At 41.1% G+C, this 19,063-nt stretch overlaps 2 protein-coding genes across 2 annotated transcripts; both read right to left on the bottom strand.

Annotated features, from left to right (window-relative positions):
* Positions 1-91: 91 nt before the first annotated feature.
* LOC122782699 (kinesin-like protein KIF3B) lies at positions 92-6,374 on the bottom strand. Its single transcript, XM_044047161.1, has 8 exons — positions 4,680-6,374; positions 4,488-4,589; positions 4,241-4,363; positions 3,947-4,065; positions 3,389-3,505; positions 2,519-2,633; positions 2,002-2,180; positions 92-1,299 (listed from the first exon to the last, which is right to left on the bottom strand). Exons 1-8 carry the CDS (start codon positions 6,081-6,083, stop codon positions 1,149-1,151), a joined length of 2,310 nt encoding a protein of 769 aa, XP_043903096.1. The 5' UTR covers positions 6,084-6,374; the 3' UTR covers positions 92-1,148.
* Positions 6,375-7,288: 914 nt separating this feature from the next.
* hadhab (hydroxyacyl-CoA dehydrogenase trifunctional multienzyme complex subunit alpha b) lies at positions 7,289-18,637 on the bottom strand. Its single transcript, XM_044048001.1, has 20 exons — positions 18,500-18,637; positions 17,458-17,499; positions 17,302-17,372; positions 17,082-17,215; positions 16,821-16,959; positions 16,619-16,738; positions 13,970-14,072; positions 13,722-13,844; positions 13,526-13,644; positions 13,377-13,433; positions 12,595-12,704; positions 12,326-12,460; positions 11,359-11,530; positions 11,176-11,262; positions 10,943-11,083; positions 9,370-9,438; positions 9,076-9,271; positions 8,859-8,973; positions 8,106-8,251; positions 7,289-7,986 (listed from the first exon to the last, which is right to left on the bottom strand). The coding sequence occupies exons 1-20, from the start codon at positions 18,564-18,566 to the stop codon at positions 7,841-7,843; spliced, it is 2,292 nt and encodes a 763-aa protein (XP_043903936.1). The 5' UTR covers positions 18,567-18,637; the 3' UTR covers positions 7,289-7,840.
* Between the last annotated feature and the right edge of the window lie 426 nt (positions 18,638-19,063).

Raw genomic sequence — 19,063 nt, 5'->3', positions numbered from 1 at the left:
AGGTTCAAGATCATTTTCGGTCTTTTTTTTTTATTTTCATGAGTATAAGCAAATGCACAAATGCTCAATGATGAAAAAATAAGGCAGCTGATCAAGAGAGAGCACTGCAAGCTTTATTTACACCTTTTTTGTTTGGCGTCACAATTATGTTATAGCTACAAATCCAAGCAACAGTGCATCAAGCACACACACTTTAAACCAGAGCGGCTCACAAAAGTCTGGACCCCACAACTCCACGATCACCCTCCGACATCACACTTTTGGTTTTTTTGTACATTAAGAAAAAGTTGACTTAAGAGAGGATGTTTGTAAACAAAGTTCCAGTGTGTAAGAATAGGTGACAACCACTCAGTTATTCCTTTTTTGCGCGTCGTAAACGTCTACGTCTTCATGACACAAGATGACGGCTTAAATAAAGCTTACCGAGAGTACATTTAACCCTTCTGCGTACCCTTTAACCCATATGTATGTGACCTCACCCTATGACATGGCAGCTGACACAGGGCTGCCATGCCATGTGGAGGATAAAGCGGTAGAAGATGGATGGATGGATACAGAAAAGCAGAGAAATAGAGCTTTGCACCCATATACTTGTCATTACAGTAGCCCGCAGGACTTTCCGGAATCATTCACCAGAGCGTCACACGCCAGCGTCTCAGTACCGTATTTCCTAAACGGTTGAATAACTGCCAGATACTGAAAGTGAAAGTCAAAAGGTCATAGAGGTCATACATTCTACATTTTTAGGGATGATATATTCAATTTCTGCCAGTAACTCCCAGCCCCTTTCCCAACTGTTACACACTGGACCTTTAAACTAAAGTACAATGAAACTAAATTGAAGTGTTTAAGTCGAATGTCACACACTTTTAGCTGTGCTATTTGGGTAGACCAGTGTTAAGTCCAGAGAAAGGAAACAGTCAGAACTCACTCATTCACACAGGCAATCTTTGGAAATGAATGGAGGATGTTTGTCGTCAACTACATGCTCACTAAAGTAATTCCTATGGAGTAGTAAACTCAAAACCAAGGCATATCATATGCACCACCACCTCGCCCTCTCCCCATGGTCCCTTTTCAGTCTGGAATAACATGGCGCCGCGTTGAACTCCTACACGTACAGGTCTTAACAGGTCTATGGACACGTATTAAGGACTCGTATGGACTGGACCTTCTGGCGGCAGATAGGAGGCAGAGGACGGCCTCTGCCTGTGAGAGGGACAGAAGCTCTGAGACGCCGATGTCAGCATGGTGGAGGATGATGATGACGGCACAGATGGTGCTTGTGGTGCCTGATACCTGTAGACCATAACAAATGTATATTTGAATTATTATCAGTTCAGTTTTACTTTATTTATTGAAACAGAACACAATTAAATACAGTATTTAGAGTATATGTGTAATGTAAATAGTAAATGTAGATGTAAATAGAAATTTCTATTGGTCTATTATTCTTGTTTTTCCACTTTTGTACATCTTATTTTATTCTTTGCGATACAATTTTGTTCTTGCACTACAACTTGTTTAATTCTAATATATTAGAATATATATTTTATAATATTCTATATCTATCTATATCTATCTATCTTTTAGCAACATGGAATAAAAAGTATAATCTAATGTAATCGATATAACATATAGCAATAAATGTGTTATGGATGTTATTTATCACCCCCCAACTAATTGAACTTCAATTATTCTTTCTACTTCTATGTCATTTACTTCCACTTTCTTGGATGTTCTATTTTAGCAACTACCAAGCTTTTATAATTTATTTTCTACTTACTAGCCAATTCAATTGGTTTCATCTGTAGATAAAATAACAACAACAGCGGGCCCGACACTGCACCCTGAGGAACCATCGTTTCACAGCATCATCAAATGTATCCGTAGGATTTTCCGGGTGCAAAACTTCATCATATCAAAGCTTCACATTACGTTCCCACAGCACAGTTCAGTGTAATATCTGCAGACATTTGCATGTAACAGCCTTTCTCTTACCAGGAATGTGATTTCCTGACCCGTGAGGACGCAGCGCTGCTCTCTCTGATCGGAACGTTCACCAGGAGTTCTGGCATCAGCCGAGGGGAGAAGGCCCTCTCCAGATGAGCTCCATTCAGGTTCAAAGCAAACATGGTTGGCGGAGACATGTCTAACTCCAACAGCATTAAGTTCTCAGCCTGTGTAAGAAGAAATGTCAGTAAAGGTACAGTTTTAAAAACACAATATCACATGTTTACACCATTTTCTACTCAACCCAATTCATATTTCAAGAAATCAATCAAAAACTCTACCATCGGTTCCAAAGTGACTTTTGTTTAAAGTGTTCTGTAATGAAACATCCTCAGCTACTGCCAGGTTTTATTAAATCACATTGATTTTTCACTGGCACAAGATACAGCATTTTAAACTATGGATAGTTGCCATGGCTACAACAAAAACCATCCTCACATTTCACATCTTTTTTTTTCCTTCTTTTTCTTTCCTCTGCTGTACTTGTGAATGTCTCAGCACTGACCTGGTATCTGGATGGGGCCCCGGTTGCCGTGGCAACAGCCATTTGTGCATATTGGCTGATCGGCCTCTTGTATCCCACGGCGGAGAGAGGCCTCTTCTTAACCCGAGTGGTTGCACTGAGAAGTGGAAGGTTTAGTTATTTAAAACACACTCCATGTTCAGATGTTGAGATGCAAAGTTCTCAAAACCAAAAAAATTTAATTCCTATATCTAAATGTTTGAAAAGCTTCAATATTGTTAAAGTGACAGGTATATTATGAAGAAAAACGACATATTTGGGTAAAATATCCATAGCCTCATGGGGGGTTAGAGACTTCCACTGTGGCTTGTTTAGGGTAAAATTATGACTTTGATGCCCCCTGCTGGTAGCAGGTTGCGACAACGTAAGAACTTCAAATGATGCTATAATCACACATTAGACCAGGGGTGTCAAACATACAAATTGTCATTTGAAATCGGCACAAAGAACCATGCTGATGCATTTTCTGCGCCGTTCACCTTCATTTAAGGCACAAAAAAAGCTTCCGGCTCTGCCTGTGACCAAATATTTCGTAATATAATATCATTTTTCTCAAGAAATTTCAAGTTTGTTCATAATATGTTTAAAACAAAGGGGAAAAAAATGTTGACACCCCCTGCATTAGATAAAAAATAAACTATGTCGTGTCATCTGTCGTCACATTTAATAACAGTGAATGCATACTTTGGAACACATTGGAGTTATACTGCATCTAAAAATAGTCACTACATCTGCACTGCATTGCAGTCTTTATACATAGCAGTGAAAGGTGTCTCTCTCTCTTATTAATTAACATAAAACCAGCCGTGTCTTCCATCGGTATCGCCTACGCTGTGAAATGACTTCACTGACCTCTCTGGTGGAATGACCGGCCTGAGTTTCCACTGATCCTCCTCACTGTCAAAGTGCAGCCTGTTCATAATCTTGTTCTTTTCCTCGGGAGGTATAAAGTTCTCAATTAACAGATACCTGCAAGAGGCAAACACAGGCACACGTCAGCTGAGTTCACCCACCGCGTTTCGGTTACTCCAAAATCCACTCAATTATTCATAGAATTGAGATTTAATGTAAAAAAAAAGATTATATTGTTGGTATTGTACACAATAAAACCACCAGTAATAATATAATAACACTACTAAAAAGAAGTTACACACAGTATGTCGCTTACACTGTTATACTAATATGATATATTACAATAATATATCACATATTAAATATTTCATTGCAAATATAAAAGAAAGTTAACTTTTTTTGATACTACTACGCTGTATATATCATTTTGGGATACAAACAACAATGTTTGTACAACTGGTGTAATAAAGATTGTACATTATTAGGTTACCAAAATATAAATACATGGAATTAAGTGTTAAATTAATATATTAATACTGAGTGTGTACTAAAACTCACTTGAACTTGAGTTCTCTGGTGAGCTCGTTCTGTGTCTGCTCAAGCTCCTGTCTGGTCACAATGTGCTCATCGATGACATCTCTCATCTCCGCCCTCACCAACTGCAGTTTGGTGTATATCTGTACATAAACATGGGCAAAGAAAAAAAAGAGATCCAATCTAATACCAGCCAGAAACCAAGGAATTGAATTACTGCCAAACACCACAAAGTACAAGGCCCTGACTGGAGAAACACCCTCAAGAATCTTATTTGCAAACAAGATTAACTGCCCCTTTGTGGGTGAGTCATCCTACCCTCTTCAGCTTCTTTGTCTTCAGTTCCACCTCCTGCTGCAGGGAGGAGAACGTTTCTCTCATCTCCAAGGTCTCCTCGTCCTGGAGCATCATCTGCTGCTGGATCTCTCTCTCCCGTCTTATCTGCAACTCACAGTCAGACGTTCAGCAACGACCACCGCCCATAAACACGGACACTGATCCGCTTATTTATGAGACACGTTCAAAGAAGGAACACTGTCGGGGAGAACTATACACTAAAAGCTACCTGTTCTGCAATTTCTTGCCTCTTCAGTTCCAGCATTTTCTGCTGTTCATTGGTGTGATCAATGATCGTCTTTCCTCCCACTAACAGTTTGCTCTCCATGGTCTGTGAACAAAGACACACAATAAATTATTCATGCACATTTTTCATCGTTCCACCGGCACCACGTTCATGATCTCCTCCCCCCTCCGGTACCTGATATTTCTCGATGATCTTCTCCAGAGCTTCTTGGTCCCACTGCAGCTCCTGCACACTCCTTCGGTGCTCATGCAGGGGCCTTAACCGCTCACTGCTCCCCTGGCAGATCAGACTCTTGGGCCTGACGCTGCCCTCTCTCGTGAGATGTTTCACCTCCATTTCGTCCTGAAGACTCTTCCAAACCTCGGAATCCCTCTCTTTCAGGATCTCGTCCTCCATCCCTGCCATGTTTTTACTCAGTCGTCTGCTATTCCTTCTCCTTCTCCTCTCCTTTGCGAGCATCCCTTGCTTCTCCAGCTGCGCCTTCAAGCGGGCGATCTCCTCCTGGAACTCCCTGAGCAGGGCGTCTTTGGGGTCCTCGTTGATCCGAGGTTTGTTCTTTATGTTCTTGGCCCTGCTGGCGTACCTGAGCGTGGCCAGGGACTCGTCAAAGTTCTTGTGCGAAGGCCCCACCGTTGCGATCATCACAGTCTTGGCGTTGCCTCCCAGCGAGTCCTGAAGCAGGCGGGTCAGCTTGGAGTCTCTGTACGGGATGTGGCTGCTCTTCCCGTCCACCAGAGCTGAGATGACGTTCCCCAGCGCCGACAGGGACAGGTTGATTTTGGCCGCTTCCTTCAGTCGCTTCCCTTTGGCGCCCGTCTTGCTCTGGCGCTCGCTGCCCGCCAGGTCAACCATGTTCAGCTTCCCGACGCGGATGTGGTCCTCGCCGTCTGGCCCCACCTCGCTGCACTCCACGGTGATGCCAAATATGGCGTGGGACCTGGAGCTGCGTTCATTCATGTTGGTGAAGCCCACAGACCTGGACTGGTTGCCCAGGTTCATCACGTGTTCAATCTCGGTGGCGTTCTTGGTCACCACTGAGGACAAGTCCTTCACATACACCCCGAAGTCTGGACTCTCCTTCAGCTCCAGCTTCTTGTTGTTGTCTTTGCACAGCAGGTCTCGGACCTCCTCCTGGTAGATCTCCAGGTACGACGACCTCACCAGGTACTTCTGATTCTGCGTTCTGGAGATCTGTGTGAAAATGTGCTGAAAAGAATTCGGTATGACCCCGCTCTTTTCCGGGTCACTGGAAACGCCTTGCATGGTGTGCGTTTTACCTGTCCCAGTTTGCCCGTAGGCGAATATGGTCCCGTTGAATCCCTGCAACACGGACTCCACCAGAGGTCTCACAGCGTCTTCATAGATGTCCCTCTGCTTGGACTCAAAGCCGTGCACGACATCGAACGTGAACACCTTCATGGGCTCATCAGGTGGTGCCCTGGGGTTCCTGATAGTGATCTGCCCCCGTTTCTCATCCACGTCCAGGACGTTCTCACACCCCGACATCTCCTCTCTCCTGCTGAACGGCCGGCAGCGCACCACCACAGTCACCGCCTCGCCGTGTTTGCTTTTAGACATTTTGATTCCAAGATTAAGAAGAAGGAAGAAGTATCCTCACCGCGTTATAACGCCATGATCTCGTTGCGATGCGATGCGACGCGACGCGACGCCCGCAGTTTTGCGCCTCCGTGCAGGTGCAGACAGAGACGGGCGCACCCCTCATGTGAGCCAGTCTGAGCGACTCTCACCGTCATCCTCCTCCTCCTCGACGGGACCCAGCGCCTCCTCCTCCGCCCTCAGCATCTGTCTGAAAGGATGCGAAGTCACAACAACATGTATAAAAGGCTGACGACGACGATGATGATGAGGAGGAGGAAAAACACAGCCCTGCCCAGCCCACACTGCCTCACCCCCCCCGTGCTGAACACACCCTGCTCCGCTCTGCTCTGCGGACAATGGGAACCATGTGCCATGTGACGTGCGCATGCATGCGCGTTCAGGATTGGGGCAAACTTACGTTACACATCGTGTATATACAATATATATATAGATATATACAGTATATCTATCTACAGTATATCTATATATAGATATACAGATATACAGTATATCTATATATACTGTATACATATATATATATATAAAGCAGATTCTTGTGTTGGTTGCTGGGGAAAGGATTAAAGTATTTTAAATGACACCTCAATAACAGCAAAACTTAAAAAACATAAGACATTTTAAACGTACTATGACGTCAAGCGATGACAAAGGTCCTCATTGTATCTCCATTAACATGAACTATATCTATGATTAGTTCCATTTTTTCTTCTTTCTCCTTGTTTAGTAATTATTTGTTGTTGTTTAAGAGTTTGCTGTGCAACTGCAAATACGGTTTTGAAAAAGGCATTAAAAGCAACACACCAAACACTCGCGTACAAAAATACACATACATTTCAATTTATAGACAGATTTTAAATCAGCTTTTATCTATAAGATGGTCTTTATACCCTTTTAAAGAAATCGTTTTGTTGATTATTGCAATATAATCATACTTATTACTATCAACATTACTATTTTTTTTTACAAGTAATATGTTCTGTTTTTGTACGTGGACCGCATAAAGAGTAAATGTTATCTTAACAGCAGTTAATGGAGACTGAAATAAATAAATAAATAAAGCTCTCACTGGGTCAATTCACTCCCATAAGTTACAAGGTTAACCATAAGCTTTTAAAGGTTTCAGACACAAGGAGTCTATAAAATAACACCCCCCCCAGAAAAAAAGGTTCAATAACAAAAGAATTTATTCAAGCTTTGCATTTACATTACACTCAGAACAGGCCAGAAAAATCTTAGAATGTACAGAAAAAGACACTTGCTGAAGCAAACATTCATCCGTCACCAGTTCTCAAGTTGGAAAATATTTTAATTCCTTTGCCTCTTTAGTGTCTTGACACAAGTGGTGTGTGTGTGTGTGTGTGTGTGTAATAAGTGCCACTCAATCTAGACGCTGTTGGGTAAATCAATGTTAAGTACAATATAAAAAACACTTTAGCGATGACGCACAGTTGTCAGTTTATTAGGTACATGGAGCTAGTATTAATGGAGGCTACGCATTCTTTTCAAAGGTGCTTATGTTTGAACACTCCTATAATATTCATACCGTAAAGTTTAGGCTAAATTACAGTATCTACAGCCTCCAAAGTGATCACACAAAAGCTGTACCTTTTGGACGTACCTAATAAACTGGCTGTGTGTTTCTCAGAATGTTTCCCTCCACTCATGATATATGAAGGTACGAGTTTTATTCGTTGCTACGGGCACGTGTGGCGAGTCGGTCACTTGTGAAATCGCTTGCTGGAGTCGTTGGCGTGATCCAGTAAGAGTTGGCATGGAGTGAAATGATTCCCGTAGACGGCTTCGTACTTTCTCATCTTCTCCACCAGCTTGTCGGCGCCAAAACTGTCCACAAAGCGGAAAGGTCCTGGAAGCAGTGACATATTGGATTAGGATTATAGAATATATCATTCCTGGGCTTTCAGATTCATGCAAAAACACTAGGAAATAAGAAAGACAGAAAGAAGATTAAGGTTGAGTTCTGACCTCCGAGGCAAGGAGGGAATCCCAGACCAAACACAGCCCCGATGTCTCCTTCCAGCGGGTTGTTCAAAATACCCTCCTGCAAACACAGTATGGCCTCGTTGACGAAGCGGGAAACGAGCCTGTACTGCACGTCCGAGTCCGCTGAACTGTATAAAAACAGTATTTAAATGTAAAGATGTTAAACACTGAAGCAGGGACAGTATATGTAAGAAACTGACTGATTAAAAAAAAGGCCGGTGTCAGCCTCAGGCAGAATATAAGAAATTAAATACAACCCCCTAGTGGTTGGGGGGGGGGAATAAAAATGAGACATGTCTCCTACACCACCCTTAACATAACTTCTCTCTATCTTATCATTTTGACTCACAAAAAAACATTTAAAACAACAAGAAGCAAACGGTGGTGTGGTGTTATGGTCTGTTAAGTCATCCACCACCGAGCACCGTACAACGGAGCTTGTAGCGCTTCAACACAGCGAATACCAGCAGAGAAACAGCGGAAATGCTGAAAAAGCCTCAGTACCCATCTCAAAAACGCTCAACCAGAGGAGAAGCTAAACGAGGGTCTGCAGCGGAAGTACCTTTAAATTATCACTCTTGTCACCCTGTGACATTATTAACATAGAAAAGCCCAATTATTTCCACTTCAGTAAGTAAAAAAAACCTAAATCTAAACATTTTAAGACCAATTGCTCAAATGATTTTGTATTAGAGGAAACGATTGGTGTAATATTCAGTGTCTTATACAACTTACACAGCAGGATTTGGAGTCATCCTGTATTTCTCCAGGATTTCTCCAATGTCTGGGTTAACCTCTTTGGATTTAAGTCCTGGCTGGTAGACGTAGCAACCCTTCCCGGATTTGCGTCCTAGGCGGGAAATACAAGCATTAAATCATATCACGTCCAGAGTGACGCGGCTTAATTAAAACGGAAATTATAGTACAGTTCTCCCGACGTGGCCACTCGTACCCTTGAATCCCTGGTCGACCATCGTCTTCAGAACCTCCACGTTTCCACCTCCAAAGCGAGAGCCGAAAGCTTTGCCGAGATCCTCTGCCACATGGGCGGCTACGTCGATGCCGACTTCATCAGCCAGTGTCGCTGCACCCACCGGGAAACCAAAGCTCGTCGTGAGTCCGTCTAACTTCTTGGGGTCAACTCCTTCCTGCAAATGCAAGAAAACCATTAAATACTATAGTATATGATGTATAAATAAAAGCAGACACTGGCCTTATAATGATATAACAGGTTGAAACCACAAACCTGAAGTACTCGTACAGCTTCAGCCAACATCGGAGCCAAACACCTCGTGGTATAGAATCCAGGCCCGTCCTGCAAAAACAGTGCAATTAAGTTACAACGAAGGTCCTTTTCTCACATCCAATAGTCCACTAGACTTGGTACGATAGGGGGTTGCAACCTTCAGCCGGTCCGAGTTTGCTTTCGCACTGCACTTTAGTGAAACAAACCGAACCTTTTGAATAGCATGTTCCCCTCTTTGCCTGAGGGGGCGCTGCGTCAAGAATTACTGAAGGAGACAAACAATGAAAAAGACAAGTCGCCCATCTGTTGGTTAATGCAGGGCAACTTCTGTTTCTGCCACATTAAGAGCAAACCACATGTGTATGTTTTTATACTTGTTTTTTTATACTTTCTACAGTATTTTATTGTTTGTTCTTGTGTCTATTAGGTCTCCTGTTTTGATATTTTATTTATCTTTAATATACAGCACTTTGTTTTAGCTGTTGTTTTTAAAAGTGCTTTATAAATAAAGTTGGATTGGATTTTGGTTCGGTTGCGCATTCACATCTCTTCAAACGAACCAATAAAACTTGGTGTGAATGCGCCCCAACATGTACCAATATATAAATCATGGAGCTTTTAGCTTTAGCTAAATATAAGCACCTTAAAAGTATTACAATATATGTATTACTGCAGTGGGAATTCACTCCAAGTTCAAATTTCTCTGCAATAGACATGGATTTTTTTTTTATTACTTCCAGCTCCAGCGTTGGAACACATAGCATAGTAGCTTGAACATTTCTTCTTCTACTGTTTTATTTTGGCGGTCTATCCACTAAGTCTGCACCTTTACTTGCATAATATAAGACATTAAATTACTGCCAAGTTTGAAAGAGATAAATGTGCAATTACCATTTACTCGCCTAATTTAATATTAGACACGCCCCTTCACTTCCTGTTGTTAAAGCTCGTCTTAAGACGCACTTCTTCTCCTTGGCCTCTGACACAGCGTGAGCTGTTGGTGTTTTTATTGCCTTGTGAATGTGAGATGTCTTTTTCGCTTATTTTATTTCTTTTTACCTGTGTTTTAAGTCATTTTAACGTTATTGTACAGCACTTTGTCCAACTGTGGTGTTTGATAAATGTGCTCGATAAATAAAGTGGATTGGATTGGATCCAGACCACATTGGTTGTTTGCAATGTATCTGTAATGGGGATCATGACTCAGAGGTGGAATAAACAAGACTCATTTAATGGGAAATGAAAATTAACTTTAAGTCAATGACTTTTCAAGATATTAAAAAGATACATAAGTTAAATCAACAGTTGCATTTAATTAAAAAAAACAAAACAATACCCAATAATAATAATGAACACCTAAATTTATGCAGTGTGCAGCCATTATCACAAGGTGGCAGTGTCAACAAGCATTGAGATATGTGACATTTACAAGGTTTCTTGAATGCACCTCATAGCTGCATTACTTTCACTAGCTGTAATGCACTGGAGTATAATAACACCATTGTTTAAGTAGCATTTTTGCTCGTAACGCCCATCCTTGGTGAGGCACAAAAAAGAGGAGGCACAAACTCACCCCAACCACGATGATGACTTTTCCCTGTTTCAGGCCGACTGCCACCGCAGAGGCAATCGTGTCCTTCGACGTCTTATCAGTGCTTATGATCTCAAGGAGCTGCATCTTGTCGACTGGAGAGAAGTAGTGCATTCCGATGACCTGAGCATACACAGATAATACTCAGCATCATTGTGTTATTTCATTTCGATGCCAACCATGGCTTTTAAATGACAAGGCTCTCGAGTACCAACCTTATCTGGCCTCTTGCTGACTGCGGCGATGTCCTTGATGGGCAGAGCGGACGTGTTGCTGGCAAATATGCAGTGAGGGGAGACAACCTGCAGGAAAATGATGGTTATTTCACGGCCACTGCTCGACGATGAAACTATTTCAAGGGCATTATCTTTCCAACAGCTTGTAAAAGTCCTACTTACAGCTTCCACCTCCTTCAGGACTGCGTGCTTGATGTTAATGTCCTCAAACACAGCTTCAATAACCATGTCGGCCTTTTCAAAGCCCTTGTAATCCAGCTGGCCCGTCAAGTTGCACAGAATGGAGTCTCTCTCAAAGGACGTGATGTTCCTTTTCTTGGTTTTGTCATTGAACCTAGTTAAGAAAAAATGAGTTATGACTTAAGAGCATAATACATTTTCAGAATCACCATAATTGACATTACTTCTTCATTAACTCTTGTCGAACTGTAACCACTGATTAACTATTTACAGTACATCGTCCAACCATTGTGTTTGTTGTAGTTGTGGAGGAAAACAGCCTGTGTGATGCGTTTAATGTGCCGTTGTAAGTAGTTGTTTTGTAGATATACACACTTATTAAATGTTGACACCGTATTTTCACCGTAAGTGGAGCTATATATTGTACTGATGCCGAGTCAGTGTGTCGACTGTGGGTGGCGTACAGTGTGCTCACTTTTCCATCATTTAGATGAGCACAGAAAACATGTTGTAACCCATCAATGAATACAGTCCTTTAGTCAAACAGTTCATTGACCACATTATTGCACTAAAGTGTGTAGAGATTGAGAAAACAGTGGGGTCTTTTTGGTCTGAGAGGCGTTTTAAGGGACCAGAAATTGTGCTTTTTGAAAACGCCTCCCATAGTAGGAAAATACGCTACTTTAGGAAAACGATGACTTTCATTGTCTTGGAGATTGTTTGACAGTTTTACCAACTACTGTCATTAAAAAAGTAAGTAGGCAGTTATGCTTCCTTCTGGATGTACACTTCATCTTACTCTGTCAGGTTCTGGTCAGGCTCGGACAAAAGAAATGGACAAAAAACCTTTTTGAAAAGAAAAAGATAACTTATGTTGCGTGCCGTTTCCGTCTGGACGTAAATAAACATTCTGTGTACCAAAAACAAGTGATCTAAAATCTCACCCTACCCTTTGTAAACCTGCTGCTGTCCCCTGGCCAGTCCAGCCTCAGTGGTGTCCTTAAGGATTGTGTGCACACCTTTGTCCACAGTCACCTGAGCCACACCTGCTCCCATTAGACCTGCTCCCAAGACGGCAAGAGTCCTAGTGGTTAAAAAAACAAAAACAAGAAGGAGACTGAATTAGATTAACAAAACAAAATGAGTTAATTTCAAACCCGAGTTGCGTCAATCGTGTCGCATCATATGTAAGGCGTGGGTAAGAGCCATTGCACTTACTTCACATCTCTTTCGGGGGTTCCGAAGCGGTTCTTCTTGCATGCGACTTGACCATGGTAGAGACCAATTAGGGCGGCTGATTCTGAGGTTCTTCCCAACTGACCGAAATTCTGTGACAGCCACACAAATCAAAATGCATGTTAACACATTAGTCTGATTCAAATTGTACTAAATTGAATTTGGGTGATTATTGGGAGACGAATTATAATACTAATAAAAGATGCCAGTACACAGAAGAATAAGACGACAGCGACATAATTGTGGTGAAAGTCGGGCCAGTAATGGATAGATGCACTTTTATGCTCTGACAGCTTAAAAAAGAGTTTGAGTAGAAAGACTAACAAGCTAAAAGGCAGTGTTCTGCCCCCTAGTGGACAAGAGCTGGACACACATCTGTCAATAATGCAGACCTGCCAACCTTGAAAAAGAATTTTGAGTAGCAACTTCATTGTCAATGTTATTGTTCTTATATATGTAGCTGCAGCGTGCACATGCACCCCAAAAATGATCCAATTTTCAATGACCTTTGGGCTGATCACACATAATTCATATGCATGTCTCACATGCTTACTAATCACTCCCCCACTCACTTCCGTGTCAGATATTCAACATATAAATCGACATGAAAAGGCAATTCTTATTTAATTTCGATCTAAACCCATAGAGTTGTCTATATTACTGTGGGCTGATGCAAGTAAACAAAATGCGTATCTTAGAGGTTGGCAGGTCTGATAATGCTTACTGGACGTCCGTGTTTGAGCTACAATTGGATTGGACCTTACCTGAGACTCAGCCAGGTATCCAGCCACAGGGCCTTGTTCTACTCCAGCTTTCACACACTGGAAGGAAAAGGGAACAAATGACATTTTAAGACTGGATTTCCAAAAAAAACAAAGAGACAAACTAAGTGTTGGAAGAAGCGTTTACTTACTTCAATGATTTTTAGAGGTGCTGGATAAAGTCCCTTGCTCTGCTTCATAACTTTACCATGGACAGTTTTGTAAATTTGGTTGCGTACGAATCCAAAGCTCATGACGTAGTCTTGAATTTCTGTGGCAAAGGATATATACTTTAGTGTCGGATTCCTTTTAAATAAATGTTATTTCAACAAATACAGCACAACTTACTCTGCATTGTCCCTTTCTCTTTACGAAGAGGGATTTTCTTGTTGACGATTCCTTTCGCACATTCGATGGCAACTTCTTCAAGGTAATCTATCGTTCTTTCTTCGGGACTTTTAAGGCCGGGTCCTAGAAACACGAGTGGGGAATTAACATTAATAATCAGTCAAAATTACAGATTACATCCATGGGTGGGAATACTTAAAAAGCACCAATTTAAATACATGTGTTTCAAGATGGTTTGTTTTTTTTACCGAGAGGGTCTACGAGTTGGTCAACAAGTCCCATCTTCTTGGCTTTATCTGCTCGGATATTTCTTCCCGTCAGCATCATGTCAAAGGCACTAGGTAGACCGACCTAGGAGGTAATAAAAGAAATGATGCCTTAACTGAGCCACCATCAATATGAACAATGTTGGTGACTTGGTTTGTGCTTCTCATGGCGACAGTGACAACACGTGAAAAAGGGTCATTTTCTGTATTCCAACTGTTTCAAATATGCATTATAGAGCTGAAACAATTAATTCATAACTATATTAATAATCGATTAATAGGTTTGAAGCTTTTTTCACGATTAAAACGAAATTTCCGATTGTTTAAGCTTCTTAAATGTGAATATTTTCTTCATTTCTTTGCTCTGGATCACAAAGAAATCATTAAAAGTTAATCACTTTGGTTTGTGGACGATTAATCGAGAAAATAATCGACAGATTAATCAATTATGAAAATAATCGTTAGTTGCAGCTCTAATGCATTACATACTTTAAATACAGCAGATGACATCTGGTGTAGTCCTTTTAAATATGATTTATATACTATAACTTTACATGTGTAAGAAACAACGAATATGCCCACGAATATCATACAATTATAGAAGTTCCGATACCATTTTTTCCCTCCCGATACCGATTCCGATACTTTTGCTGTGGGTATCGACTGATACAGAGTACACATACCGATACCAGTGTCTTATAAAAAAATATATATCATACTACGCCTGCATGACTGTGATATGACTGTGATATGATACCGTATCAGTCACGGGTGTCAGACAGTGGAATAATCTGGATGAGGAGATGAAAAAATCAGCAAAATGGAGTGGATTTAAAAAGAAGTATATAGAGGTGACCATTAATCGATACAGCATGACCCAGGAGGAAAGTATGACAAAGGTCAGAGACAGAAATCTGTAGACACCGTGTGGAGACGGCAGTGGAAGCAAATGTAACCAAACAAAAACAAGAAGCGAATGTACCCAAACAACAGCTGACATACATGGAGTCTGATTGACTGTCGAGAGCTAGACTGCATCTCTGAGTGCTACCTGATGCTGAAACATGTTTTTGTCAAAATGTCATAAGAAAAAAGAAAAATTATGTATTGTACGATGAAAATATGTATTCTGTGGGTAATGGGGGCGGGACTAGATAAGCTTTTGCTTCTCCCGCTTTCCCTTTCGGTTACGTGTATTGTGTAAACTACACTAAGATGATGTGTGATGATGAGTGATCTAACTGACATGACCGAAATAAACATAAATAACTAAATAAATAAATAAATAAATAAACCATTGGTGTTAGGTTTGGCTCAGGTTAAACCCTCTGTAAAACATGAGCGGAAAATGGGCACCATTTATTTTTCCCAGTGATATGTTATTTTGTTTTTCAGCTTGTACGTTTGTTTTGACTCTGGTCCAAACACCGCAGCACTGGCAGAGCTTTATGTTTCCATGACAACTGACCGGGAAAGGACGCGCGTGACGTCATTTAATGGAGCTAGCGCAGCTAACAACGCTAACGGAGCTAACTGGTAAATACTGCCAGACCGGTATCGGAATCGGAACAACTCTACATACAATACAGCGATACAGAGTTGTTAACCGAGTTTTTGTATAGAATTATATGTCAATTCTATGTTCTGATCAATATTTAAAACTTAAATATTATAACTGACTATATGACTGAATAACAGAGCCGTTAAAAAAAAAACATCACAGACACAACACCACAATCTAAGACCTTAGACAATAATTTCATAATGACATGATATCGATATAGAGTCCAACCCCAGTGGGAACCTTCTAGTATGAATAATATTTGTACTTAAGAACAAATAAAGTACCGTATTTTCCGCACTATAAGGCGCACCTAAAAACCTCAAATTTTCTCAAAAGCCGACAGTGCGCCGTATAATCCGGACGAGACGGAGCCGGGCATGTTGGATCCCGTATTCGCCCAACTGTTTAATTCGGACACTGAAGAAGAAGAATTCGAGGGATTCGCGGATGAGGAATAACTTGATAAAGTGAGCTTTACATGTTTATTTTGTGTGTTGTGTTGTGTGACATTAACGTTTGAGCAACGTTGAGTTATTTATATATTGTTATTGCTTTGCACTATTTCGAGTGTTACTATATTGTGATAGCACTAACGTTTGATTTACCGTAACAGTATCAGACTGTTTTTTACGTGTTTATTGAATCCAGGAAAAGCTGTTTATTCATGTTGGGAGTAAACAGAGTTGTCAGAACGCTGGTTTGTAATCTATAAATAAAGTTTGACTGACCTATCTGACTGTTTTGTTGACATTCCCTTTAGCGCAGCTCCATCTAATGAATGCATAACGTAACCCCAGCCTCTACTGTAGCGTCTATTCTATGCGCCTTATAATGCAGTGCGCCTTATATATGGACAAAGTTTTAAAATAGGCCATTCATTGAAGGTGCGCCTTATAATCCGGTGCGCCTTATAGTGCGGAAAATACGGTAATTGAAACACCAGAAAACCTGAATATCTACACACTGATTTTGGCCCCAGCTCTAATTATTAACGACCTGCAAAAAAATTATAAAATTAAAGGACTGCATACGTGTAACTGAGGAAATCTGGGACTTTTGGTACCAACCATTTTGGGGAGTCGCTGAGTACCACCAGCTCCAGGGAGAAGACCCAGCATTACTTCAGGAGTACCAAGTACTGTCTTCTTGCTCTTTGTTGCAATTCTGTACTGGCAGGCAATGGCAAACTGAAATGCAACACAAGACCACACATTAACAGTTACCCTAGTGAATTATTTTTAGTTGAATAATGAAACTATTGATGTTTACCTCTAGGCCTCCCCCTAAGCAAGAGCCATTGATGGCAGCGACGATGGGCTTTGAAGATTTTTCAATCTGCTCAAACATTTTCTGACCTTCCTGAGAGAGTTTGGCTACCTCCTCCTCCGTCTTGCAGCTCTGGATCATACTGCAACACATATTAAGTGTTTAAAAAGAAACCAACACATGCCCAACACCGATGACAATGACATCAATACTACAGGTGACATGTTTCAGAACAGACAGTGCATTCAGCCAGGCTTCTCTTACTTAATATCCGCTCCTGCGATGAAGCATCCAGGCTTTGAGGAGATGAGGACGGCACTTTGAACAGCATCGTTGGCCCACAGCTCACCCATTACCTCGCTCATTTCCTTTTGCATTTGGACTGACAGGGTGTTAACCTACGACGAGAAACAATCATTAGTTTCCCATTTAATCCCAGGAGTGAAAACGAAGTCTCCTGCTTTTTAAAAAAAGGAACCCACACCTTGGAGTTTGGGTCGTTGATTCGTACAACAGCAACATCACCCTTGACTTCATAGTTCACGTGTGTGCGAGCTAAAAAAAAAATACACAGAGAAGATAATGTTGACATTTGACATTAGACATTTACTGCACAACTTTGTATTGATTTTGTTATTACCTAGCATGGCAGGAGCTACAGAGAAGCTGCGATACCTACTGCCTGTGAAAGAGGAAAATGGGATTAAATAATACATACACTGTAATATTATAACAAAATTACTAAAATACAAAAAAGTTGAATAGAAAACACAATATAAATACACATAATCAGGGTTGTAAGGATTATTCGATTATTTATCGTCAACTATTTTGACAATCATTAATCGGTTTTAGAGTGTTTTTTTCATAATTAATACAAGGTCTCTGATTTTTCAGCAACATCGTTATTTCCAGGTCTGGAAAACATTTTATGAACCAAAAAATAGTTCATTGATCGACGGATTAATTGATTAAGAAAACAATGGTTAGTCACGGCCCTACACATCATACACATACACTCTATAAAGTGAGGTGTTGCACTCTAGCCTAAATTGTTCACTATTGCAGACAAAATGTCTTCATATGCGACAGAAGCATATGAGACGCTCATATAATATTGCCCTGACCTCAAACGGTCTCGGCCATGCTGTGCAAACGAGTGGAAAATGACCCTTCACCTAGATTCTCCGCCCACCCCTGACACAGAAAGTTGCCATCACAATGGCGAATGAATGACACAAATTTTCAAACAGACACAGAAATGAGACACAACGTTTCTCAACATTCGTGACATGGATACTTTTCAGAGAGATGTGGAATCGGTCCGATTAATACATATTTCTAGCGCCGCATCTCAAACTTAACTTGCGGGATTCCGTAGCCCCAAGCTAGGCTAGCCATCTGGCATTAAAAACAAGTTTGTACTTTGTTTTAATCCCTAAAACAAAAAAGCTCTACTTTCATGGGTATTTCAAACAGACTTCCACTGAGACATTTGTTCGCCGAGAGAACAAAACGACCGTGTTTTAACGATGCACGTCTGCAGTGGCGTATCTTAAGCTAACAGCTACTCTAACAAGCGAATCACCGCTACACACACTTGGCACATTCCGGGTTACTTTTACAGTGTCACGCTGCTAATACGCGTAATATTCTTGGTAATAAACGCATGCAGTGCCCACCTGTTAAGAGAGCAAATCTCCTTAATGTCAACCTGGAAAGAACACCAAGGGCTCGAGCACCAGCCATCTTGGGAGCGGAGGTCAGTAGCAGTCGGTAGACGTGAAGCTAGTAGCCACCGCTAGCTCGCTGTCACTCTGCACTCAGCGCGACTTCCTGAAACCTGGAACTCTCGGAGCAGCGCTGAATCGGACCTGACGCTGATTGGCTACGATTGAAAATACTCGCATGCCATTGGCTCATTCCTGATGAGCGCCTATCTCATTGGAGGTTTAAGAACTACACAACTCAAGCACTTACAGTGAAGCGAAAAATACATTTTGTTTTGATTAAAGGCATGGAAAACATTAAAAAACTCTTTGTTTCAGGAAAACATAAAACACAGTCGTTATTTATTTCAAATGTAAAGTAAAGTAATTATTCGACTAAAATTAAAGTAATAGCGAGGTGCTACCACCAGGCGGAGGCAGAAATCAGACTTCAACCTGCTTCAACTGATTCAGTAATACGTTTTTTTTTGCACTTTCAGCACTTAAATTACTTTTACATGTTTTCTGAAGCAGAAA

This window comes from Solea senegalensis, linkage group LG16 (assembly GCF_019176455.1).
Source record: "Solea senegalensis isolate Sse05_10M linkage group LG16, IFAPA_SoseM_1, whole genome shotgun sequence".
Lineage (NCBI taxonomy): Eukaryota > Metazoa > Chordata > Actinopteri > Pleuronectiformes > Soleidae > Solea > Solea senegalensis.
Note: the sequence above shows the minus strand (reverse complement) of the source record. Positions and strands in the feature narration are given on the sequence as shown.

Excerpts from the sequence above, each read along its gene's own strand:
- hadhab (XM_044048001.1), bottom strand. The coding sequence starts at position 18,566 with ATGGCTGGTGCTCGAGCCCTTGGTGTTCTTTCCAGGTTGACATTAAGG. Across the intron at positions 17,500-18,499 it reads GAGATTTGCTCTCTTAACAG|GCAGTAGGTATCGCAGCTTC; the intron begins GTGGGCACTGCA and ends CCTCTTTCACAG. Across the intron at positions 7,987-8,105 it reads ATTCCCTCCTTGCCTCGGAG|GACCTTTCCGCTTTGTGGAC; the intron begins GTCAGAACTCAA and ends CACTGCTTCCAG.
- LOC122782699 (XM_044047161.1), bottom strand. The coding sequence starts at position 6,083 with ATGTCTAAAAGCAAACACGGCGAGGCGGTGACTGTGGTGGTGCGCTGC. Across the intron at positions 2,634-3,388 it reads CCGGTCATTCCACCAGAGAG|TGCAACCACTCGGGTTAAGA; the intron begins GTCAGTGAAGTC and ends TCCACTTCTCAG. Across the intron at positions 2,181-2,518 it reads GGGCCCCATCCAGATACCAG|GCTGAGAACTTAATGCTGTT; the intron begins GTCAGTGCTGAG and ends CTTCTTACACAG.